The following is a 25,954-nucleotide window of genomic DNA, read 5'->3' as shown; positions in this document are numbered from 1 at the left end:
ACTTAGTTTTTAAGTGTCTGCTAGTTTTTTTAAAGATATGTAACACTAATAATGTTTTCAAAGTTGTAGTTGTTGAGTATAAGTTCATTTTTAAATTACTTAGAATAACTTTAACTCTGTATGTGGTTAGATCCAATAATAAGGGATTGGGAAGTGAAGTTGGGTTTTTGTTGTTGTTTGTTTTTAATGGTGGAGGTGATGATTAGCTTTATTTTTATTACCTTTAATTGTACAAAGAAGTTGCCATTCACCAAAGCAGTTTATGAATTCAGTGCAATTTGATCAATGTCCTACCCCTCTACCATAGGTCTATTTTAGTATATAGGTATTCCCAAATTTCCATTCTTAATTTACAGGTTAGCTTACTCTTCCTAGACTTGTATGTGCCACAGTACACACACAGATTCACATACTTGAACTCAGGCCTGAGTGCTGTCCCTTAGATTTGTTCTTATTGTTGTTGAAGGCTGGCAGGCTACTAGGGCCAAGCTCCTTTTCCAGCTTTAACTATTTTAAGCTTTGTCTTTCTTATACTTCATGTTTTAGAATGCTTTGTAGTTTTGAGAAAGTACAACTTTGTCCCAGCTTTGTTGATGAATTTATTAGCATAGTATTTGAGCCTCCTGGCAGTTTTATATTTATTGGCTCAGATTTATCACTTAGATATCACACTGTGGGGGGGTGGGGGTCCCGATACTGAGATTTAAACTCCGGTCCTTGAGCTCTCACTTGACTTGAAACTATAGCTTCATTTTCAGCTTTTCACTAGTTAATTGTAGATACAAGCCTCATGTAGTTTTTTGTCCAATCTGACTTGGAATCATGATTCTCTAATCTCAGCTTTCTGAGTAGGTAGGATTACAAGTGTGAACCACCAGTGCCCAGCATAGTTTATTTTCATAATGAAACAAACATTGTTGTATAATTGTTTTTCCAATACTCCCTAAGCAAGGTAGTTTTGTTCATTCCAGACTGTGACATACAACGTTTTTTACAATACAAAGTAAGTGATTGAGATTTCTTTCTGTAGGCTACAGAGAGTGAAGTAGGAGATGTAGATTTAACACGTCTTCCAGAGGGACCTGTTGATTCTGAGGATGAAGAGGAAGAGGAGGAAGAGATTGACCAAACAGATCCATTGCAGGGGCGAGATCTTGTCCGAGAATGTCTTGAGAAAGAACCTGCAGATAAAACTGATGATGACATTGGTAAGATACATGCCTGTTCACTTAAGAATCTGCAAAAACCTATTAACCTGTTAACCTATTGCTACTTAACAAATTGTACCAAAAAAAAAAAAGTCAATGACTTGAACTAACATGCATTTGTTAGTTCATAGTTTTTCTGGGTCAGGAGTTAAGTGCATCTTATCTGGGTAATTCTGGCTCAGTATCTTCATGAGGCCATAGTCAGAATGTCCACAGGGACAGCAGTCATCTGAGTTTTAAATGGGTGGAGTTGCAGGATCTATGTCTAAGATAGCCTCTCTTAAGGCTCAGTAAAGAACATCAGTGTTGATCAGTTGGTTCTCTCCATAACCTGCTTACTACTTAAAGCATGGCAGTAGAATTCCCACCCCCTGGAAAGCAATTAATCCAAGAGAGAATAGGGCTGAGGCTATATGTCTTTTATGATTTGGCTTCATAAATGACTTGTCTTCATCACATCAAGCATCTGATACACTGTTAGGAAGAAGAGTATACAAGCATGTAATACCCAGAGTGTGGGATGTTGAGAGCCACCATAAAAGCTGAGTGCCAGTTTATAAAACATTTTATTTTTTAATTAAGTAGTTGTACAAAGCCATTTCAATTCCAGTGAGGTGATGAGGACACTGCATCTTGATCAACTCTTAGAACCAAAACTTGGATTGCATAAGATATTTACTACTGTTGATACTGAAGCTTAAACTCAGAGCCTCGTGTTCTTGCTTAGTTTTTTGCTCATTGTTGAGCCTTTACTACTTGGCCATGCTTCCAATCTATCATTTTGTTGGTTAGTTGGAGTTTGAGTCTCATAGACTTTCCTGCCTATGTTAGCTTCAAACCATGATCCTTCATGTCTTAGCCTCCTCAGTAACTACAATTACCAAGCAAGCCATTGGTGCCCAACTCTAGAAGATACTTTTTAAAACACAGCATACCTGTGTTCAGTGTATAACTGAAGATTTTCCCAGACATTTGTAGTTACCTGAAAGATGTATCTACCAAATTTTCATAGTCTTTTGTATAATTTATTACAGAACTAGGTACTATATTTGGAATGGAAAATTGAATGCTACTGATACTTGTTTTCCCCCCTTCCATCTGATTTTTTTTTTTTTTTCTGAGACAGTGTCTGTCTAATCCAAGCTGGCCTGGAATTTGTGATCATCTTGCCTCAGACTCCAGGCTGCTGGGATTGTAGGCATGCCTGGGATTGTAGACAGTGTAGTGATAATAATGATAATGATAAATTATTATGTACTAGCTATTTTCAGTTTTTATAGAAGTTAAAGTATTGATCATTATTACTCATATATCTTTACCAGTGAATGGATAAAAGAATCCATGTTCCTTAACTAATAAATACTAAATGCAATTGGTAGATCTTGAGCTTGGGTTCACCTTTGTTAGCCCCTAATTTAAGTACTTGACATTTATTAATACTGTTAAAAAAATGCAGTAAGATTAGAAAAGACCCATTCCTAGCTAGACATTAATGGCTCACACCTGTGATCTTAGCTACTCAGGAGGTTATTAGCAAGATTTATATCCATTTAACAAAAATAAAAAAACTGGGAATGGAGCTGTGGCTCAAGTGGTAGAGTGCCAACCTTGAGCACAAAAGCTCAGGATAGCACCCAGGACCAGAGTTCAAGCCCCAGAACCAATACAAAAAATAAAATACTAAATCTATTAAAGAGCATCACTAAACCGCTACACATTGGCATCTGAAGCTTACAAATTAAACTCTCCAGCATTATCTGAACCCATGTAGTTCTGATTTTCTTTAAGGGTTGTGAATTCTGTTGCTTTCCAATATTTGTGTGTGTCTGTGTCTATCTGAGCATACTAAAAGCTGTTTTGTTTTTACTTAATAGTAATTGGTGTCTTGGTTTCTTTAGCAGCATAAATTCATAAGTTGATTAGAAAATTTGGTATTGTGACTTGTGTTATATGTGTAAGGTATCCTCTTTGATGGTCTTCATTCTAGAATTTTTACTTTTCCATAGAGCAGTTACTTGAGTTTATGCACCAACTCCCTGCTTTTGCAAACATGACCATGTCTGTGAGGAGAGAGCTATGCTCAGTGATGATTTTTGAAGTGGTGGAGCAAGCTGGAGCTGTTATTCTTGAAGATGGGCAAGAGGTAAGTTTGCAAATAAACATCAGTTATTGGTGATCAGTACCAACAGATAACTGATTTTACTTTTAGCAGAATTAAATTTCCATAAACTTGTATAAATCCTGGACTTCCATGTTTTAAGCTGCAACATTGTACTTTATAAAACATATTGTGTTTATTTCTCAAATTAAAGTTGTACGACTGTTTGAACAGTGCTTAATTGTCATTCTATATTGTTGGTGTTTAAAATGTTTAGTAGGCTGGCCACTGGTGATCATGCCTGTCTGTAATCATAGTTATTCAGAACAAGAATCAAAGATAAACCTCTTGTTTCCATAATCTAGAGTTCATATTGTTTAGTCTCATCCTATATAACCATATGTACATAGCTTTTGAGTTATTGTGGCCCTCTGCTAGGAGAATTCTAGGCATACTAAAGCTATTAGCACAACAATGTTCATTGTAGCTTTAGCATGGCCTTGTTTCTGGACATTTGGGTAAATACCAAAGAGTGGGATTGCTGGGTCGTAGGGGAGCTCTATGTTTAGTTTTTGTGAGGAATCACCATACTGCTTTCCAGAGTGAGTGAACAAGCTTACACTCCAACCAATAGTGTAGAAATGATCCCTCCTGGCCACATCCCCGCCAGCATCTGTTGTTATTAGACTTCTTGATAATGGCCATTCTAACTGGAGTGAGGTAGAATCTCAAAGTTGTTTTGATTGGCATTTCTTATATGGCCAGAGACATGGAGCATTTCTTCATGTGTCTATAGGCCATTTTTATTTCCTCTTTAAGTCTTTAGCTCACCTTTTAATGGAATGGTTGTTTCTTTGAGGTTTTGTTTTGGAGAAACGCAATTTTTTGAGATGCAGGTATATTTTAGATATGAGGCTCTAATTTTTTTTTTTTAAGAATGGAAGTATATTTTTGCTAGTACCTCCTTCTGGATCTTAAGAGTTGAGGCAATTTTTTTTTTTTGGCAATTATGTTTGAAACTGCTCAGATGGTAGCTTATAGATGGAGAAAGACCTTCATGAGGTTGAAAGTATTAGGCTATTAGGAAGTAGTCAACTTTTTCATTATAAAATTAGTAAGGATTAATGCTGAGATGTCAGTGAAATCTGTCATTTAGTACTAATAGGAATATAAATTGCTATGGCATTCATGGAGTCATTTAGAAATCCTTAATGTGACACTAAAATGTTCATGCTGTAACTTGTATTCTACTTGTAAGTTTATGTAAAGACATACTTAGAGGGCCGGGAGTTTGGCCTAGTGGTTAAAGTGCTTGCCTAGCATGCACGAAGACCCGGGTTCGATTCCTCGGTACCACATACATAGAAAAAGCCGGAAGTGGTGCTGAGGCTCAAGTGGTAGAGCTCTAGCCTTGAGAAAGTCCAAGGACAGTGCTCAGGCCCTGAGCTCAAGCCCAGGACTGGCAAAAAAAAAAAAAAAGACATACTTAGAGAATTATGTCAAAACATGTTTATTTCAGTATATTTATAATAAAAACTAACAGGAATACCAAAATATAACAGAAAACTAACATTGCTTATGCTGGTTCTGGTGCTTGAACTCAGGGCCTAGAGCAGTTTTTTTTTTTTTTTTGGGTGGGTCACGGGTAAACTCTGGGCCTGGGCTCTTCAGCTCAAAGATACTGCCCCACTTCCCATTTTCTAGTGATTAAATGGAGATAAGAGTCTCTTGGTCTTTAGTGCTGAGGCGGGCTTTGAACCATAATACTCAGATCTCAGCCTCCTGAACAGCTAGGATTACAGGCGTGAGCCACTGTGCCCCACCTGAGCTGCTTTTTTTGCTCAAGGCTAGAGCTCTACCAGTTGAACCACAGTGCCACTTGCAATTTTTTTTTTTTTTTGGCAGTCCTGGGCTTGAAAACTCTCTCTCCCTCTCCCCTCCTTCTCTTTCTCTCTCTCTCTCCATCTCTTTTTTTTTTTTTTTTTTTTTTTTTTGCCAGTCCTGGGCTTGAGCTCAGGGCCTGAGCACTGTCCTTGGACTTTCTCAAGGCTAGAGCTCTACCACTTGAGCCTCAGCACCACTTCCGGCTTTTTTCTATGTATGTGGTACCGAGGAATCGAACCCGGGTCTTCATGCATGCTAGGCAAGCACTTTAACCACTAGGCCAAACTCCCGGCCCTCTCTCTCCATCTCTGTCCCCCTCTCCTTCTCCATCTCTCTCCCCCTCTCCCTCCCTCCCCCTGTTCCCTTCCTTTCCCTCTCCCTCCTCTTCCCTCTCCCTTCTCTCTTTCGCTTCCTCCCTTTCCCTCCCCCCCCTTTGCCAGTCTGGGTACTGGGTTTTCTCAAGGCTAGCGCTCTACCACTTGAGCCATAGCACCACTTGCTACTTTTTCTGAGTATGTGGTACTGAGGAATTAAACTCAAGGCTTCATACATTCTAGACAAGCACTCTATCACTAAGCCACATTTCCAGCCCCTTGTAGCTTTTTTAGTAATTAATTGGAAACAAGAGTCTCATGAACTTTTTGGCCTGAGTAAGATTTGAACTATAATCCTCATAGCTCAGCTTTCTTAGAATGTAGGATATATAGACATGAGCCACCAGTGCCCAGAGAAACAAAATTATTATATAGCCCCCCCCTCAAAAAAAAATAGTTTTTCCTCAGAGACTTTAATCAGTTATGAAAGTCCCTGATTTCCTTTGGTGACTAAAAAGAGTCAACTATATAATGGTTTCCAGAGATAAGGCATACAATGTTAGTGACAAATTACTTAATCATATAACCAGATCTTATTTTTAAATTACACAAGGTGTACATTTTGCTAGATTCTCCTTTAAAGTTACCATATAAAAAAGATTCTTAAAACTTTTGTTTTCCCCTTTAGCTGGACTCATGGTATGTTATTTTAAATGGCACTGTGGAAATTAGTCATCCAGATGGAAAAGTTGAAAATCTCTTTATGGGAAACAGTTTCGGAATTACTCCCACTTTGGATAAGCAATACATGCATGGAACTGTCAGGACTAAAGTAGATGACTGTCAGGTAAGCTTTCTTTGGTCAGATAGTCCTCTTTTTTTTTTTTTTTTTTTTAGATTTAAAATGGCAGAAACTTTTTAATTTCAAAACAATTATTTGGGAATTAGGAGTTTCAGTACTTGATGAAGCAAATGATTTTAGTCTGCTTCAAGTTTTGTAGAATTAAATAAATGGAAACTTTTAAGAGACTGTCAAATAAATGCTAGTTTAAATTTTGGAACTATGATATTCACAAGCTCAGAACCTTTCTAGTTTGAATAGGAAAGAAATAGGAACTTCAGAGTTTTTTCTGACTTAGTCTGCTTTGTGTTTTCTTTGCGTGGTGTCTATTTTGAGAGAAGTAGATGTTCACTTCTCCTTTTAAAAGAACAGAATTCAGATGGATTTGACTTCTTTCGTCTCTGTGTGTGTAAATTGTTTTACATTGAGTTTTGGGTTAAAGATTGAAGGAATTGAAAGAAAAAGAACTGATGCCACTTGATTTCTTGCCTTTGTGTTCTGCCTTAGTGCGCAGCGATATATTTCTGTACTATAGGTTTCTTAATTGTCCACATATTGTTCTCGGACAGTTTGTCTGCATAGCTCAGCAGGATTATTGGAGAATTTTAAATCATGTGGAGAAAAATACCCATAAAGTGGAAGAAGAGGGAGAAATTGTTATGGTGCATGAACATCGTGAGCTCGACAGAAGCGGAACCAGGAAAGGACACATTGTCATCAAGGTGGGTGTTTTTACTTACTTTTCTAGACATTCATAAACTTTCCTCTGAGTTCTCATGTTTCTTTAGAAAGGCTAGTTTAGAGTAGGGGGTGGGGTGAAAGCAATAGAAGGCTAATCTGATCAAACTGTGATATATGCATGTGTTAAACAGTATTTATAACCCCCTTATACAATTAATGCACAGTATTTTTGAAGACTTTGAGCCATTTTTAAATAATGCAGTAATATTAGCGTACTGTAAGTTAAATATCTTGATCTTTTTCTCATCTTTACAATAAAGGATATCTCACTGTGATTTAATATCCCTATAGAGTATTATTTTAGAATATATTGATTAGTTTTCCTTCACAAGTATATTTTATCTATTGATAGCTAGTTGATTCCAGCAAAAAAAAAAAAAATAGTAAGCCATATTTAGGGAAAAACTTAAAAGATTAGCCAGGCACAGTGGCTCATGCCTATAATCCTAGCTACTCAGGACACTTAAGATCTGAGGATCATGGTTCAAAGCCAGCCCAGGCACTAAAGACTGAGAGACTCTTACTCCAACTAACTACTAGAAAACTGAAAGTGGCGATGTGGCTCAAGGCCCAGGGGTAGGACAGTAAGCTAAAGAGCTCGGGGTCAGCACCCAGGCTCAGAATCCAAGCCCCACTACCAACCAAAAATAAGGAAATAAAGAAATGACTAGCCACAGAGACATAGACATGGAAGACTGAGTTAAATCCCTATATCATTGAAGCGCGGGTGTTGACTAACACTTTGATATTAATTTTCTTATTTGAAAATGAAAATAGGCAGTAATATTAGAGCTGAATGACGTTAAGTCAGACTTCAGCATAGTGTGAACATTAATCTCCATACTGTTTTCCCTCCTGTGAATTCCATTCTCTATTCCTTGTCTTTTTCCTCGTCTCTTTGAAAACATCTGAGTGTAAAATAGAGAAATTATAGTCAGAAGAAGTTAATATATACATAGCTGTTTTAGTGTAGTCTTGATTGTAAAATAAATGTGTCATTTTTCATTGCAAACAGTGTAAGGGAAAGCAGAGAGATGATGTGAGAGTCTCATGTTGTAGCTTTTCTTGCCTGGGAGTTTGATGCTTCCTCAGAACTCTCCCTAAACTCTTTGTGTTAAGCTTTATATAAAAAAAAAAAAAAGATGGCCTACCATAGGCTAATGAATATACACTTTATTTTTAAGTAATAATTATTTTTAAGTAACAATTTTTAATTAAAAATTTTATTTTTCATTGTATTTTTGTGAGCGTATGCAGTACTGAGGCTTAAACTCAAAGCAACTCTAGTTCTTCCTCATTTTATGCTCATAGCTGGTTTTCAATCACACCTCCACTTTTGGATTTCTGCTGGCTTTAACCTTGATCCTTAAATCTCACTCTTCTGAGTACCTAGGATTAAAGGTGTGAGCTCAATGAGTTGCACCTTGCAACTCACTTTACCTTTTTGAGGGAACTCCTCCTGTTTTGTTTTGTTTTTTATGGAAATCTGGGTCAGATTCTCCTACTTTTCAATATTTCATTGTATGTGCTCAAATGGTTGTTTTGAACCATTTGAGAACAGTCTGTAAATGTGCTGCATATGTCTACCTATTCCATATGAATTTCGTAAAACAACACTTCCCACATGAGTAGAACAGAATCAAGTTAGTAAGTAAACACTACGGTAACATTGCCCAGAGATGCTGTTAAATTTCCACCAGTGATCTCATCAGTGCCACACTTCCATTTCTGGTTCATGGTCTCATTCAGCACCATAGTTTACTTATGATGGAACATTAATCTATTCAAGTTGCTTAGTTTTTCCTGTTACATGCTTCCTCAGCAGGCTTGAAGAATACAGAGCTTGTATGCTGTAGTAAGCGGCTTTACTTAGGCCTATCAGTTTCCTTGTGGCCAAACTCAAGTCTTGCTTTCCTGAAAGGAATGCTACAGAAAGAGTAATGTGTTCTTTGCACCACAGTGTGCAAACTGTTAACCTTTACCACCACTGGTGAAATGAACTTTCCTATGCAGTGTTGTCTCTCTGCCAAGTTTCTTCACTGTGAAGTCATCATTTGACCTTTTGTAATTGATTGCTCCCTAGGGGAGAAATGTTGTGAGATAATATCAGTATTTTATCCACAACTGTAAGTTTATGGGTTGCAGAAACTAGGTGCAAACCCCATCCTACTAGTTCTGATAACCACTGCCTACTCCTGCCTCAACTACTGTTGCTACCCCATATCCATGATTTCTTCTATCATTATTCTCTTGTGTAAATTCATGTTATAGTCTTACCATCAGTATCATTTTAAACCTTAAATTGAGTTGTGACCAGTGGACCCTTCTTTAAGCTGACTCCTGTATATTTTGAGCACTTCTTTCTTACCTGTCAAATAATAAGCCTCATTATAAACATTTTCTCTTTCTTCCTGCTTTTCCTTCCTTTCTTCATTTCTTTCTCGCTTGCTTGCTTGCTTGCACTCACTCGCGCTCTCTCCCCCTACCCCTCACCTTCTCCCTCCCCCCCTCTCTCTTTCTCTCTTTTCTTTTTTTTTTGGGGGGGGGGGGCCAGTCTGGGCACTGTCCTTGAGTTTTATCAAAGATAGCACTCTACCACTTGAGCCACAGCACCACTTCTAGCTTTTTCTGTGTATGTGGTACCAAGGAATCGATCCCAAGGCTTTGTGCATGCTAGACAAGCACTTTACCACTAGGTTCCACTCCTGGCCCATTATAAACATTTTCTGTATCCATTTCTTTACAGAGCTCATATTTCCAAAGTAGATGATAACATTTGTATGACAAGATCTGCATACTAACTATATTGCAATAGAGGCAGCCTCTTAACAGATGTAGCTAGGAAATAAGTGCATATTTATTACACACACATATCTGTAAGACCTACAGCATACCAGTTGGCCACTATGTCTGATGTATATACATCTATAACTTTATCTGTCTATGTACATTAAGCTACCATCAGCTTATTGTTGTTCCATTCTATATCACAGGGTTTTCTCTGACTTCTATGTTTATTAATACTCTCATCAGTAGTACTTCTTGATATACTTTGTACTTAATCTGTTTGCTCATTGTAATCAGTTTCTACCATGCTAATATAACCATGCCAGTCATCTCTTGTCTACCATCTCTATATCCTTTGTCCAAGCCCTTCCTTGTGTGCCTGTGAACACCTGCCTCTGCACAAACATGGAGCTAATCTTTAAAGTTGTAAATGGATAGCCCCGTCTCTATTGGAATCCTGAACAGGTAGTTTACCCAGTCACAATGATGACTTGTTTTTAGTCTTGGTCAGTTCCCATCCCTGACATAGCTACATACGCTCTAAGAAGATTTAGATTACTGTAAATCATGATTGGTCTGAATAATAAACAGTTTGGTACTGTTACTTAATGTTTTGGATCATTGACACCCAGCCGTTGTTGATTTTTATAAAAGGCTTACCATCTGGTAAGCTGCGATGGCTAATTATTGGTTTAGGAGCTCATAGAGAAGACGTTAGGAAATACTTGTTTTATAATTATTGGGAACAGGCATGCATTTAAAACTCTGAATGGAAAAAAACCACCTACAGTACCTGGGTACCAGTAGCTCATGCCTGAAATCCTAGCTACTGAGGAGGCTGAAACCTGAGAATCATGGTTCAAAGCTAGCCCGGGCAGAAAATTGCATGAGATTCTTAATCTCCAGTGAATTTTCAAAAAGTACAAAGTAGAGCTGTGGCTCAAGTGGTAAAGCCAGTAGCCTTGAGCAACAAAACTCAGGGGCAACTCTCAGGCTGAGTTCAACCCTAGCATCCCCGCCAAAAAGAAGGGGAAAAAAAACCACTGTCTACCGGACTTCTTGTTCCCCCCCAAAATAATGATGAAGCTGGGGGACCACCGAGGAAATATCCATTAAGGAAGTAGCAACTGTGAAACTAGCAATGTTAAATTAGTATATTATTCCTACAACCTGGAGCAGAAGATAATTTGAGGTAGATTCAATTTGGAAGTGCTTGCTTGCTTAATTTCTTGCCTCCCTTTTTCTTTTCCTTTTTGTTTTTTTAACTCTTGTTTCTTCCATCTTTGTCTTGGACAAGCAATACATGTCCTCACTGTGACAGAAGTGGTAATAACAGCCCACAGAAGAGATAAATGAGTGAAATGCCACTGGATGCTGTTGGGTACTTCCTGCTCTTGTTCTTAATCTACACCTCAGGTTGCTGCTGAGTTACATCTTAGAGAAACTACCTTCTCCCTGTGGTAATGGGTTAACGATGGGGCTTCATCAAGGGGCTGACTGTAAAGAGGAATAATCAGTAGATGTTATTTGAATTCTGAGCTATTTATTTTCTAAATCCTTGGATTTTTAGGCAACACCTGAGCGTCTCATAATGCATTTGATAGAAGAACATTCCATTGTGGACCCAACTTATATAGAAGATTTTCTGTTAACTTACAGAACGTTTCTTAAAAGTCCTTTGGATGTTGGAGTCAAACTATTGGAATGGTTTAAGATTGACAGCTTAAGGGACAAGGTTGGTTTTATAAATACACAAAGCATGAATGTGACTTTAATCTTTATATTTTATTAATGTTTGCAGTTGATATGTCAAATGTTTAAGTTCACCTAGAAATTTATTAGTAGGCATAAATATAACTGATTGCTTTTATGACAGAGTAGCCTGTTTGAAATGGACATGAAACTTTAAATGTTCACTCTTGTAACCCCAGCTACTCAGGAAGCTGAGATAGGAGGATCAGGGTTTGAAACCAGCCAGGGCAGGAAAGTCTGTGAGACTCTTTTATCTCCAGTTAACAACCACAAGCTGGAAGTAGAGCTATGGTTTAAGTGCTAGAGGGCTATCCTTGAGCAAAATAGTGCTAAAGGACAACATTTAGGCCCAGAGTTCAAGGCCCCAGACCAGCAAAGAAAACAAAAAACAACAGCAGCAGCAAAAATAGCAAAAACTCAAAATAGCATTATACTACAGTTTTAAAGTCAGGAAACATGATAGCATTTTCAACTTTATAGTTAGTTGTTTCTTAAGATCAATAAAACACTATAAAGATTAATAATTTATAGAGTATTTACTAAATAAACTTCTTGAGGGCTTAGATTGCTTTTAAGACTGAGAATGAGAATAGTCTTAACAGACTCTATCATTTAAGGATATTTGTCAAATCCTAATCTGTCTCTCTTATGACATATTTAAAACTTTGATACTCTTTTGCATTAAACATTGTCTATTTTATCTTATTTCATGGGTATTTGAACATTTAGTGAAAAAACTAATGATACCTCTACAGATAGGCAAGCAGTTATTTTTGCCAGTCCTGGGGCTTGAACTCGGGGCCTGTGGGCACTGTCCGTAAGCTTTCTCAAGGCTAGCATTCTACCACTTGAGCCACAGCATCACTTCCGGGTTTTGGGGGTTTTTTTCCTGTGTATGTGATACAGAGGAATTGAACCTAAGACTTTGTACATGCTAGGCAAGCATTCTGCTGCTAAGCCACACTCCTGGCCCAAGAAGTTATTTTAAGAAAGTAAAATTCGGGTGTATCACTGAGTTGTATGTGAGTAGACTCTGGAATTTTATTACTTAGAAACCTAAAACATCTAGAACTAAAGACTCTGGCTCCATTCCCCTCCCCATTTCTGGAATTAAATATAGTTACTTTAGTTACTGAGAGATAAGATGTGAAAAAAAAACAAACTAGGCCCTTAAGCAATATGTAAAAATTTACTCAGAATTTACTGAAGAATAAGGTTTTTTGCTGTCTTCCTCCCCCCCCCCCCCCCCCCCCAGTACTGGCTTTGAACTGTGGGCCTTGGTGTTGGTAGGCTGGTGCATCATGATTCATCCATTAGAGACTTTGGCTGGGTATTTTGGAATGAGCTTACTTTTGCTTAGGCTGCCTTTGACTTCAGGCCTCCAGGTCTCAGTCCTCCTGAGTAACTAGGGTTACAGTCATGAGCCATCAGCCCATGGCTTGATAGTTTTGTTTTTTAATTGAAATTATTGCTTGCATTTAGAATACAAAGCCTGTAGTTTAAGGAGATGACATATATCCAATGAGTCCTTGGAGACCTGCTCTATTTTTCTGTATCCAAGGAAGCCAAAGTTTAAACCATGCTACTCTCAGAATTGGTCCTTTTGTGTGTACAAAGGTACACACAAAGCACAGAGGTTTGTCCATACAGCCCTGTGCCTCTGTTTTGGACATGTTTTTGAAACTGACTTAATTCATAGCGAATGTTTCTAATAACCATATGTTGCTTCTTTGTTTCCACAGGTGACACGAATTGTACTATTATGGGTAAATAATCATTTCAATGATTTTGAAGGTGATCCTGCTATGACTCGATTTCTAGAAGAGTTTGAAAAACATCTAGAAGATACAGTATGTCTCAAAGATTTTTTTCCCCCAAGTTTAGGAGTCTTCCTTTCTCACTCAGAACAGAAACTCCCAACAGCAATCTCTCATCTCTCCTGTCTCTCCCTGCTCCCCCTTCTTTGAGGAGTTTGAAGTCAGGACCTCATTTGTTAGGTAGCTATTCTGCCACTTGAGTATATATCCCCAGCCTTTCTTTCATTTTCATTTTTCAAGTAGAATCTCAATTTTTGCCAGGTGCCAGCCTTAGATATGATCCTTCTACCTACAATCGCGCGCATAGCTTTTTCAGAGTAGTTTATTAGAGATGAGAGTTTTGTGGACTTTGCTTGCCCAGGCTGGCCTCAAACTACCATCCTATGATCTCAGCCTTCTGAGTAGCTAGGTTATAGGTGTAAGTCATGCACCTGGCTGAAAAAGTAATATTTTCATCCTTCTTTAAATGAGATATTACATTTAAATCTTTTCTATATTGTGATTACCTAAAATTTAATTTTTTTATTGAAATCACAATGTTAAGAGAGCCTTGAGTGTTAGTGCCTCCCCTTTAGCTTTCTTTACTCTAGCTCACATGGCATGTAGTCTCTATAGTACTAATTCTAATGATCTTAGATGATTTTGGAAGCATAACGAAATGGATGCATTTAAGTATCTATTACTCTTTCCTACTTTTCAGAAAATGAACGGTCACCTCCGGTTATTGAATATTGCCTGTGCTGCAAAGGCCAAGTGGAGACAGGTGGTGCTGCAGAAAGCTTCCCGAGAGTCCCCACTGCATTTCAGCCTCAGTGGAGGAAGCGAAAAGGGATTTGGAGTCTTTGTGGAAGGAGTAGAACCTGGTAGCAAAGCTGCAGATGTAGGGCTGAAACGGGGTGATCAGGTAAAAAATAATCCACCATTTAAAGTAAACAAACCTTCTTAGGTAGAGTGTGTCTAAAGTATTTAGTTCTCATCTGTTATTTTTCAAGTAAGCAAGCTTAGTATAAGGAAATAGATTTCCTTTGTCTCAGAGGTAGTCTATATTATTATACATTAGAAATTTTTAAAAATCAACTGGTAATTTCAGAATGTCAGAAATGTCAGTATATGAATTAGCCATTCATGTTTTTTTATATTTATTGTAAGGATGATGTCAGAGGAGTTATAGTTACATAAGTAAGGTAATGAGTACATTTAATCAGAAATAAGCAGTAAAAATGGCATGGGAAGAGTTAGGTAATGATTTTTTGGGGGGAGGGGGGAGTCATCAGTAGTGGGGCTTGTACTCTGGACCTGGGCACTGTCCCTGAGGTACTCAGTTCAAGGCAATCTCCTTACCCCTGGAGCCACAGCACTACTTCTGGTTTTCTAGTAGTTAAAGAGTCTCACAGACTTTAGTCCCCAGACTGGCTTTGAACCTTGATCCTCAGATCTCAGCCTCCTGAGTAGCTAGGATTACAGGCGTGAGCCACCGCACCCAGCTGATTTATTCTTTTTATATAAGCACTAGGTACCTATTGTGCAACCCATTTAGAAATAGTGATTTGCTGACAAGAATGTAATGTTAAAAAAAAAAATGACGGGCCGGGAGTTTGGCCTAGTGGTAGAGTGCTTGCCTAGCATGCACAAAGACCGGGGTTCAATTCCTCGGTACCACATACATAGAAAAAAGCCAGAAGTGGTGCTGAGGCTCAAGTGGTAGAGCTCTAGCCTTGAGAAAGTCCAAGGATAGGGTTCATGCCCTGAGCTCAAGCCCAGGACTGGCAAAAAAAAAAAAAAAAAAAAAGACAATGTAACAAAAATGTAATTTCTGAGCTGCCCTCAATCCTATTAATTACACCAGTTATCAAGAGATAAGTTCTGGAAATCTATTTTAACAGAGCTTTATAGATGATTCTTAGGCACACTGAAAAGTTACCAAATATTTTTGATCATCAAAATTATATGGGTAACTTTCCCCTTTAAAAATGTGAGTAGTGGCTCACACCTATAATCCTGGCTCCTTAGGAGGCTGAAATCTGAAGATCACAGTTTAAAACGAGCCTGGGCAGGAATGTCAGTGCAGCTCTTACCTCAAACTATTCTAGAAAGAGCTGAAAGTGGTGTTGTGACTCAAGTGGTAAAGCTCTAGCCTGAGCTCAGGCTCTGACTTCAAGCCCCAGGATTAGCAAAAAAAACAACAGTGTTTATTCATTTCTAATGTGGCTTTATTTTACTTTTAATTGAACTCACTTGTTAAAAATTATGAACATATTTACATATTATAAAAGGTTCAGTACTTGGAAATAGTGAATGGTTTTTGCCATGAGTGTCCTTTGCAAGATCAGGAAAGATACACATACTTGTATTCTTTTGGGAGTGGATTGAGGATTGAATAGGACCATGCACATGTTAGGCAAGTATTCTACCATTGAGTTACATTCACAGCCTCTACAAATGTATTTTAGTATCATAATCTGGGGTAGGCCAAGGATTCTGGTAAATAACATTTAGTGCCTGAACAGTGAACAGTCACTACAACAGAGATAGTAATACAGGGAATTAAAACACTTATACTAAGTTGTAGAAATCCCCTTCTTCCCTTAAGAGATTTTTTTTTTTTTTTGGTGGGTCATGGTGCTTGAACTTGACCTGGGCGCGCTGTTCCTGAGCTCTTCAGTTCAAGGCTACCACCCTACCCCTGGGCCTGGGCATTGTCCCTGAGTTCTTCAGCTCAAGTCTATTGCCCTACCCTTGAGCCAAGCCCCACTTTCCATTTTCTAGAGGTTAATTGAAGATAAGAGTCTCAGGTTCGGGGCCGGGAGTTTGGCCTAGTGGTTAAAGTGCTTGCCTAGCATGCATGAAGACCCGGGTTCGATTCCTCGGTACCACATACACAGAAAAAAGCCAGAAGTGGTGCTGAGGCTCAAGTGGTAAAGCTCTAGCCTTGAGAAAGTCCAAGGACAGTGCTCAGGCCCTGAGCTCAAGCCCAAGACTGGCAAAAAAAAAAAAAAAAAAAAGAGTCTCAGGTTCTTTTGTGCCTGGGCTGGCTTTGAACCTTGATCCTCAGATCTCAGCCTCCTGAGTAGCTAGGATTATAGGCATGAGCCACCACACCCGGCTAAGAGAAATTTTTATGAACAAATTTCTGGGATTTACCCCAGATTACTCATTAGAAATGAAGAGTATCCTAGAGTCACTATTTATTATTTTTCTCAAGTATTTTATCATTAAACCTTTTAAGACTATATTTCTTCAGAGAGAAAAGTAAATAAAATGCAATGATTTTGTTCCTAAGGATGAAATTTATCATCATTTCTTTTTATCAGTTTGCTGAAGTACTGTTGAAGTAATCTGATATTTTATATTTAAATTATTGTCGTTTTAAAAATATTATGTGCCTTCTCTTTGAAAAATTCTTCGGAGAATACTTTGCATCATATTTTTCAAGCACATAATAAATTATTTTGACATTTTTACAGCTTCAATGATTTCTCGCTCACCATCATTTCATTTCTACAGTTATCTGCCTGTTATTTTTTATCAGGAAAACCTATTATTTTTCATTCTGATCCTTTGAGAATTTTTATGGTGTACCCTTCGATCGTCTTTGCTGCTTAAGTTTTACTTATTGTATTCATCTCTTTATCCTTTTCTTTTAGAATTAGTATATTTTTTAAAAAATCAAGGAGAGCTGGGATGTAGCTCAGTGGCAAGGCACTTGCCTAGCAAGTGCAACGTCCTGGGTTTGATCCCAAGTACCAAAAAAGAACAGACAAAAACAAAAAAAATCAAGTGCCGGGAGTTTGGCCTCGTGGTAGAGTGATGCCTAGCAAGCACAAAGTCCTGGGTTCAATTCCTCAATACCACATACATAGAAAAAAAGCCAGAAGTAGTGCTGTGACTCAAGTGGTAGACCTCTAGCCATGAGGAAAACAAACCCAGGACAGTGCTCAGGCCTTGAGCCCAAGCCCAGGACTGGCAAAAATAAAAAAAAAAAAAAAAAAAAAAAATTAAGCCTGTGTGATATTGAGGAATCTCCACTAAGTAAACCAGGCCTATTCAGACAGTAGTACTGCTTGTTTGACCGTCGATTCAATGATAGTAAAAGACATTAAATGTATTTAGAGTACTCCATAGCCAACTTTTCATAGTGCTAACTATTGTTTATATATGACACATTTTATTCAAGTTCCATTTTGCTGTTTCACTACTAACCTTTTAAGTTTATAGATATGAGTAACGTTCTGTGTTAATTTGTATTCTCCAAAATTCTTTTAAGATAATGGAAGTGAATGGACAAAATTTTGAGAATATTACATTTGTGAAGGCCCTTGAAATTTTAAGGAATAACACTCATCTTGCACTTACAGTGAAGACCAACATTTTTGGTGAGTGTATAAAAACTGTCTGAGGTAGGGTTTTAGTAAAAGTAAAAAAGACACTTTAATGAAAGCAAAGATAGTAAAACATAAGCATTTTAGTCTAAGATCTTCATATTTTTAATATGTAATTTTTTTACTATTTCTATACCATCTAAAGTAAATTTGAAAATAGATACAAAACAACCAGACCATAAAGGCTTACATTTATTCTATACTGTATTCTATTGGTTGTGGGTGGGGTAAAGAAAGTGAATAAAACTTAGAATTTGAGGGGCCGGGAGTTTGGCCTAGTGTGGAGTGCTTGCCTTGCATGCACAAAAACCCAGGTTCAATTCCTCAGTACCACATACATAGAAAAAAAAGCAGGAAGTGGTGCTGAGGCTCAAGTGGTAGAGCTCTGGCCTTGAGAAAGTCCAAGGACAGTGCTCAAGCCCAGGACTGGCAAAAAAACAAAAAAAAACAAAAAACTGAGAACTTGAGCAAGTGCCAGTGGCTCATACTTTTAATCCTCACCATATAAGAGGTTCAAAGTTATCCTAGGCAAGAATATCCATAAGATGATTTATCTGCAGTTACCACCAAAAATCTGGAAGTAGAATAAGAAGCTCATGGACAATGCCAAGGCACTGTGTTGAACCAGCATACATACACACACACACACATAACTTAGAACTCATAATCAGCTTCTTTCCAAAACTCTAGTAATGTGCTTTTCAATCTCTTTATACTAGCTTTCTGAAATAATACGAATGTCACATTAGTTTCATGAAAACAAATTTAATAAAGTATTGGATTTGTAGTTAACATAATTATTTTCTTTGTAAAAATGTTGATTGTTGTATAGAATTATGTGTGCTTGTGTATATTTGGCATCATTGGGGATCCAACCCAGAGCCTTGCATGTGCTAGGTAATTGTTCCACCAATAGCTACATTCGGGGCTCTATATTGTGTTTTTATCATGTTTATACCTAAATAAAGCATGTGCTCCGGGCCAAGAGCATGGCCTAGTGCTTACCTAGCATTCATGAAGCCCTGGGTTCAATTCCTCAGTACGACATACACAGAAAAAGCCAGAAATGGTGTGTGGCTCCAGTGGTAGAGCTCTAGCCTTGAAAAAGTTCAAGGACAATGCCCAAGTCCTGAGTTGAAACCCCAGGACTGTCAAAAAACAGGATGTGTTCACCTTGTGCTCTTAACTAAATCTGCCATTTGTTACTTTAATTTTTAGGAGAGATTTGCTATTTTTTTTTGTTTCATTATATGTACTAATAGCCTTTTAAAGGCTGAAATTCTGAGAAAGATAACAGTAAATACTATGAAGAAATGTTAGTCCTTGTGAGTAGGTTATTTAAACTGCAGCTAGAGAAGTGTTGACTTTAAGGTTATGCCTATGGAGAGGAAGTGAGAGTTTTTCCCCACATTGTCTCCTCTTTATACTATGTTTAGTCATAATGAAAAGTGAAGCATTTAGCATTTTTCCTCTTTTTGAATCCTTTTGGCTGAATTACATCATGTACATCATGGCACATAATCCTGAGAATTTCATAATTGGTATAAATGGCTAAGTAGGTCTTTATAGTTTTTTGTTTTCCTGGATATGGGGATTCGTATTTAGAAATGTCAACATTGAGATTAATCTTAAGGGGCACCAATTTTGAAAAATAGGAAAGCAGAACTTGGTCTAGACCCTAGAAGGAAAAAAGTAAATTCTAGAGTAGTGTAAATACTAACTCTAGATTGAATGGACCAAAAAATGGGAATTACAGTTCTGCGAAAACAGGGACTTACCTACCAGTCTACCTCAGACAGGATCAGTCAGCCAAGCAAAACAATGTCTTAAAGAATAATTGTAGAGGGGCTGGGAGTTTGTCCTAGTGGTAGAGTGCTTGCCTAGCATGCATGAAGACGCGGGTTCGATTCCTCGGTACCACATACATAGAAAAAAAGCTGGGAGTGGTGCTGAGGCTCAAATGGTAGAGTGCTAACCTTGAGAAAGTCCAAGGACAGTGCTCAGGCCCTGAGCCCAAGCCCAGGACCTGCAAAGAAAAAGAAAAAAAGAATAATTGTAGAAATGGAGTAGTATTCTGTAGTGATACCTTACAATAAAGCCCTGGCTTTTATGGCATCCCATGAAGTACAGTTGAGCAGTCAGATCATTTTGTAGGAACTTGGCAGCAAAACACTTACAAAAGAAGTAAAGCATGCATGTGATAAATGTATAATTGAATGTGACTGCCAAAGGCCTAACAATAAAAAGTAATTATGTTTATCCTTAAAATTTGCTGGTATAAAAACTTCCTAGTAGAAGAAAATACATGACAGACTTGTTTATTTCTGCAGTGTTCAAAGAATTACTTAGTCGGACTGAACAAGAGAAGTCTGGCATTCCTCATATTCCCAAAATTGCTGAAAAGAAAAGTAATCGCCATTCGATCCAAGATGTACCAGGAGATATCGAACAGACATCACAGGAGAAAGGAAATAAGAAAGTTAAAGCAAATACTGTTTCTGGTGGAAGAAACAAAATCAGGAAAATTTTGGATAAAACACGATTTAGCATTCTGCCTCCAAAACTGTTTAGGTAAGTAATGTAGTCATTTAGGAACTTTTTAAAAATAATAAATTAACACTTTTAAAAAATGAGGGTTAAGAGTGGGTGCCTCCTCCTGGACACATTTCAGACTGGCCTTGAACAATGCCTCCCAAGTAGCTGGTGTTATAGGCATGAGCCACCATGCTCATCTCCAACCTATGGCATATTTTTAAAAAATGAAGTTCCCTGAGAAAGTGAAACTAATTGACATCTATAAATTAAGATGCAGTGTTATTATTTTTTGCCAGTCCTGGGCTTGAGCTCAGGGCCTGAGCACTGTCCTTGGACTTTCTCAAGGCTAGAGCTCTACCACTTGAGCCTCAGCACCACTTCCAGCTTTTTTTTTTCCTATGTATGTGGTACCAAGGAATCGAACCCGGGTCTTCGTGCATGCTAGGCAAGCACTTTAACCACTAGGCCAAACTCTCGGCCCCCAGTTGTTTTTTTTTATTAAAGAATTTATTAGCATTGATTTTTTTCTCCAGTTTTTTTGAGAGAAGAGTCTGAGAGTTCTTTGGTGCCTGGGTTGGCTTTGAACGGCGATCCTCAGATACCAGCCTCTTGAATAGCTAGGATTACAGGACCACCAATAGTCCCTGTAATCCTAGCTTCTGTGAGCCACCACAGTACATTCAGCTTTATTTCTTTAATGGCCAGTAGTCTTAAGAGAGATCATTGTAACATTCCTGGGAGTGGAATGTTTTACCTGCTTACCAGTTACATTTTTCCTCCAGATTTCTTCTTGATACTTTTCTTTTGCTTACTTTTAGTATTACATGGTTTTCATGTACATCTTGATGCTGTTTTGTGACCTTTTAAGGTTTCTTAATGGAATTAAGTAACTTCATTCTAATTAAATTTAGTGTGAGGGAATTACTGAAGAATTTTTTTTAATGTCTTGTTTCTTTATTGCATCATCTCTCAGGAGACTCTTTTGGTAAGAAGTGACATAATTACTTGCCAAATAGGCCTTACCAGATCAGCTTCAAGCATGAGTATTTTGCTAATTAAATTCTGTTTCATTCCTGTCATAGCATGGATTGTCCATCAAAGTAAAGTTTTCATTTATACGTGCTCTCAACTGCATAAGGTTACAACTATGAATTAAGCAGAATATTGTTCAGTTGCATCATTAATGATACAAAGGCTTTAGTAGTACTAGTAAAAATCCATTTACTAGTCCATATATAAATTCCAGCCTGCTACAATTAATTCCCTTTGATAGAAAATTGTAACTTGAAAGTTGCTTCCATTTTATATTATGAGCTAGCAGTTTACTTTCTTGGTTTCATTTACCTCACTTTCTGTATGTAAAAATAAGTTATTTTTTTAAATACTTTATTTTCTATATACTTTTAGTGTCTCAGAAAGTCCTGCTTTTTTTCCTTTTGGCTAACCTTCAACACTATGAAGTAGAAATATAAACCTATCTGTAAGGAGCTAGCTTCCGGTTTCCAGTAAGCACAAATTGCTTACACAGAGAAGTAGCATTTCCTGTGTCTTATCTGTCAGTCTGCCTTTTCTTCTTGAGAATAAGTTTTCTGTTTGAATGATATCTAATCTCATCCTTAAAATAATTTTGGAATAGAGTTAGTATTATTCACATTTATAAATGAAGGAAAATCAGATCCTACAAGAGAAATTTCCTGAAACCAAATAGCTAGTATGCCAAGTACTAATCTTTGCTTTCTTCCATACCTTCTTGCTTTTGTCCAACTCTGGCTCTCTCTTATACTGGCACTGTCTTTCTTGTCTGGCTACTAACAGTTCTCTAGTCCTTTATTTAAACCAATTTAACCATCATCTACTACTGATTGTTGCACTGCTTCTTAATCTACCACAAAACTAGATTTTTTCTAACTTTCTCAAAATATATACCATAGTTATGTTTTTTAACCTGTAGTAATTATTCCTTTCCATAAAAGTACGTATTCTGTGATAACTGTGTGTATATAGCATAAGTACCAGGAGGAATGCTGCATTGGTTTCAACCTAAATATACAGTACAACCCTTAAAGAGAGAAATAGTGTTTTGGTTGTTTATGCTGATGAGAGTCTCTAATTGTTCTCCTATGTTTTTATGAAAATGATTTATTGTAAATTGAAGTTTTAGGACATATAAAGCTTAAATGACAGCACTGCATTTCTATTTTTAGTTTTTTAGGAGAATTTACAGTTGTCTGTTACACTCTTTTGTCAGTTATGGGGCTTGAACTCTGGGCCTGGGCATTGTCCCTTAGTTCTTTAGCTCAAGGATATCACCCTATCCCTTGAGCCATAGTGCCACTTCCGATTTTCTAGTGGTTAATTGGAGATGAGTCTCATGGACTTTAATGCCTGAGCTGGCTTTGAACTGCAATCCTTAGATTTCAGCCTCCTGAGTAGCTAAGATTACATGCGTGAGCCACTACCTGGCTTGTGTTACACTTTTAAAAGACTTTGAAGAATTGTGTTGTTTACTGACAGCCATTTAATTAAATTTGTCTGTCTTTGAAAGCTTTAGGAAAAAAAGTTAACTTTAGCTGACTTGCCATCTGATTTTGAGGCACTGTAGGGTAGAGAGAATGCTTTCTGTGGTGAGACTATGAGAGTTGAATGCATATATTTGAAAGTTCAAGTTATACCAAACCACATGGACTTGCCTAAACATTCTACCCAAACCAGTAGAAACTAAATGTGTGGTTTCTTTATGGCACAAGAGGATTATATACATCTATCTATTGTATTTGAATATAGTTACCAAAACAGTTGTATTTCTACTTTCATTATTGTAATTGTCCTATTTTTTTACTTGTAGTAGTAATACCCTAATCTGGTCATCACCATCATAAGGTAGTTTTGTTAAGTTCTATTGCATGTAGAATAGAATTGTATGTTATTAAGTACCTTCTCATACTTTAAAGTTATATATGGCATTATTTTGAAGTGATGGAGGCCTAAGCCACTCACAAGATGACAGCATTGTGGGAACCAGACACTGTAGACACAGCCTGGCTATAATGCCTATTCCTGGAACACTCTCATCCAGCAGTCCTGACCTCCTGCAGCCTACCACCAGCATGTTGGACTTTTCTAATCCTTCAGGTAATGTTTGTATGTGGTATTCAATAGCCAAATTGCTGTCTACAAGCACAGGTAGATGGTCAAACTTGGTATTACAAATACTAGATGCTTATATAGCCCTTTTCCCTGACCTCTAAATTATGAAGATCATACAAAAGATGAATGAGAAGATTCAAGATTGACTAAAAATCCATTTCTGACCACAAATGTAAAGATCTTTTGGTAAATCACTATCTGAAGTAATGAGATGTTTCTCTGCCTATAAAATGTTTTTGTCCCATGTGTGGAAAAGAAGACATTTATTCAGTGACTTCACTTATCTTCCCATATGATTAAAAATACATCAGTAATTTCTTTTTTAACCTAGCATTGGTTTTTCACAAAAATATTCCATCTTTTCCATTGTTTTCAGATAGTTAATGCAGGGCCCCAAGTTAATTTGCTTATGTCTATTCCTGCCCAGTGTGTGGCTGAGCTACATACTTGAAAGTGATGTTTTGTTTGATTGCTTTTTTTTTGGTGCCAGTCCTGGGGCTTGGACTTAGGGCCTGGGGACTATCCTTGAGTTATTTTGCTGAAAACTAGCATTCCACCACTTGAGCAAAGCTCCATTTCTGTCTGTCTGATAGTGAATTGAAGAGTCTCATGGACTTTTCCTGCCTGAGCTTCAAACTCTGATCCACAGTTCTCAGGCTTCTGAGTAACTAGGATTATAGCTGTGAGCCATCATCACCAAGCACAATGAATTGACTTTGAAAATTTATAGTTACATAACTTCCACTTGAAAAAACGCTGTTCTGTAGAAGACACTGAATTGAGCACAAAGAAGAGGAAGAGGAAAATGCTTTCACAAAGATCAAACTATTTCTGATTCAGCTCAAATTTTCTGTTCTAGCAGCATTTATAAAAAGGAAGCATAATGAATTACATAAATCTCAGTATTAGAATGGACAAAATATAAGTAGTAATAAGGCTTATGTTTTCTTACAGCAGCATAACTACAAACTTTAGAACATAGCATCAAAGCTGGGTGTGGTGGCTCACTCCTGTAATCCTTACTCAGGAAGCTGAGATCTGAAGATCAAGGTTCAAAGCCAGCCTAGGCACAAAAGGACCTGAGACTCTTATCTCCAGTTAACCTCTAGAAAACAGGAAGTGGGGCTTAGGACAGGGTGGTAGTCTTGAGCTTCAGCTCTTCAGAGCTAGCTCAGAGACTGTGTCCAGGCAAAGTTCAAGCCCCTTGTCCCACCAAAAAGAAAAAAAAAAATACAGCATCAAAAGACCTTCCCGCCCCCCTTTCCCCCCCCCCCCCAAGTCCTGGGCTTGGGCTCAGTGCCTGAGCACTGTCCTTGGACTTGCTCCAGGCTAGCACTCTACCAGTTGAGCCTCAGCACCACTTCTGGCTTTCTTCTATGAATGTGGGACTGAGGAATCAAAACTGGGTCTTTGTGCATGCTAGGCAAGCACTCTACCACTGGGCCAAACTCCCAGCCCCTCAAAAGACTTTTTAATGAAGCTATTTCTTAATTCAGTTATCTCTTAGCCATTGACAAAGTACTAGACTCAAGGAACTGCTTTTGCATATCTCATTTTCTACATGGCACCCATATTTTTTTGTGGAAAAATGATTTTGCTGAATCATTACTTACAAATGTCTAGCAGGTTTTGTATTAATTCATGATATAGAAATTAGTTATTTGAGTAGAAGTTAATATAAAGATTGTTATCAGCATGTGAAGTTAACTGTTTATCAGGAAAGGTTAAAAAAAAAAGCGCATTAAAGTATCACAGAGGTAGGAAAACTACAAGTTAGATTCAGATAATGACACATAATAGAAATGCCACAAGCCAGTGGTGGTAGCCCAAGCTCTAGTCCTAGCTAAAGAGGCTGAGACCTGGAAGATCACAGTTCCAAGATAGCCTTGGCAGAAAGTTTTCTTGACACTTTTTTTTCCAGTTAACCAGAAAAAAAGGCTGAAGTGGTAGAACACTATCAGTAAGAGTAAAGAGGTCCTGAGTTAATGTCGCAATACCAGCACAAAAGGAAGAAATGAAAAGGAAATGGCCCAACAAAGTAACAAAATGTTTCTAGCCTCTTAGCAATGTTGTACTTGAATATTGATTACCTCATCTGGGTAGCCCCAAAGCCCTTTACTGTACTTCTTTTTTCAGAAATTTCTAGCACATTTGTATGATCTCTCTTACATTGTCATAGAAATTTATGCTACAGAAATCTACCTCTATGTTATCTCACTATTTTATAGTGGTACTTCTTACACTGCTTAGGTCACCCATGCATACTGTCATTAAGTTGTGTGCTTAGAAAGCACATGCTAATGCTGGGTGCAGTTGCTCACGCCTGTGTAATCCTAGCTACTCAGGAGACTGAGATCTGAGGATCAGGGTTCAAAGCCAGCCCAGAGACTGAGACTCTTATCTCCAATTAACCTCTAGAAAATGGAAGTAAGGCTTGGCTCAAGGGTAGAA

General features: G+C 37.7%; 1 protein-coding gene across 7 annotated transcripts in view; it reads left to right on the top strand.

Annotated features, from left to right (window-relative positions):
• Positions 1 to 25,954, top strand: part of Rapgef6 (Rap guanine nucleotide exchange factor 6) — a 145,310-nt gene that overhangs the window by 75,904 nt on the left and 43,452 nt on the right. For all 7 annotated transcript variants that reach the window (XM_090320826.1, XM_090320828.1, XM_090320823.1 and 4 more), the window contains exons 8-17: positions 1,031 to 1,208; positions 3,215 to 3,351; positions 6,193 to 6,351; positions 6,915 to 7,067; positions 11,444 to 11,608; positions 13,368 to 13,475; positions 14,143 to 14,346; positions 17,707 to 17,815; positions 20,152 to 20,392; positions 23,331 to 23,488. In XM_090320826.1, the coding sequence (XP_090176952.1) occupies positions 1,031 to 1,208; positions 3,215 to 3,351; positions 6,193 to 6,351; positions 6,915 to 7,067; positions 11,444 to 11,608; positions 13,368 to 13,475; positions 14,143 to 14,346; positions 17,707 to 17,815; positions 20,152 to 20,392; positions 23,331 to 23,488 (1,612 nt within the window). The remainder of the gene's footprint in view (positions 1 to 1,030; positions 1,209 to 3,214; positions 3,352 to 6,192; positions 6,352 to 6,914; positions 7,068 to 11,443; positions 11,609 to 13,367; positions 13,476 to 14,142; positions 14,347 to 17,706; positions 17,816 to 20,151; positions 20,393 to 23,330; positions 23,489 to 25,954) is intronic.

This window comes from Megascapheus bottae, chromosome 29 (assembly GCF_031878675.1).
Source record: "Megascapheus bottae isolate mThoBot1 chromosome 29, mThoBot2.hap1, whole genome shotgun sequence".
NCBI lineage: Eukaryota > Metazoa > Chordata > Mammalia > Rodentia > Geomyidae > Megascapheus > Megascapheus bottae.
The sequence above is the reverse complement of the archived record's forward strand: the minus strand, read 5'-3'. Positions and strand labels throughout refer to the sequence as shown.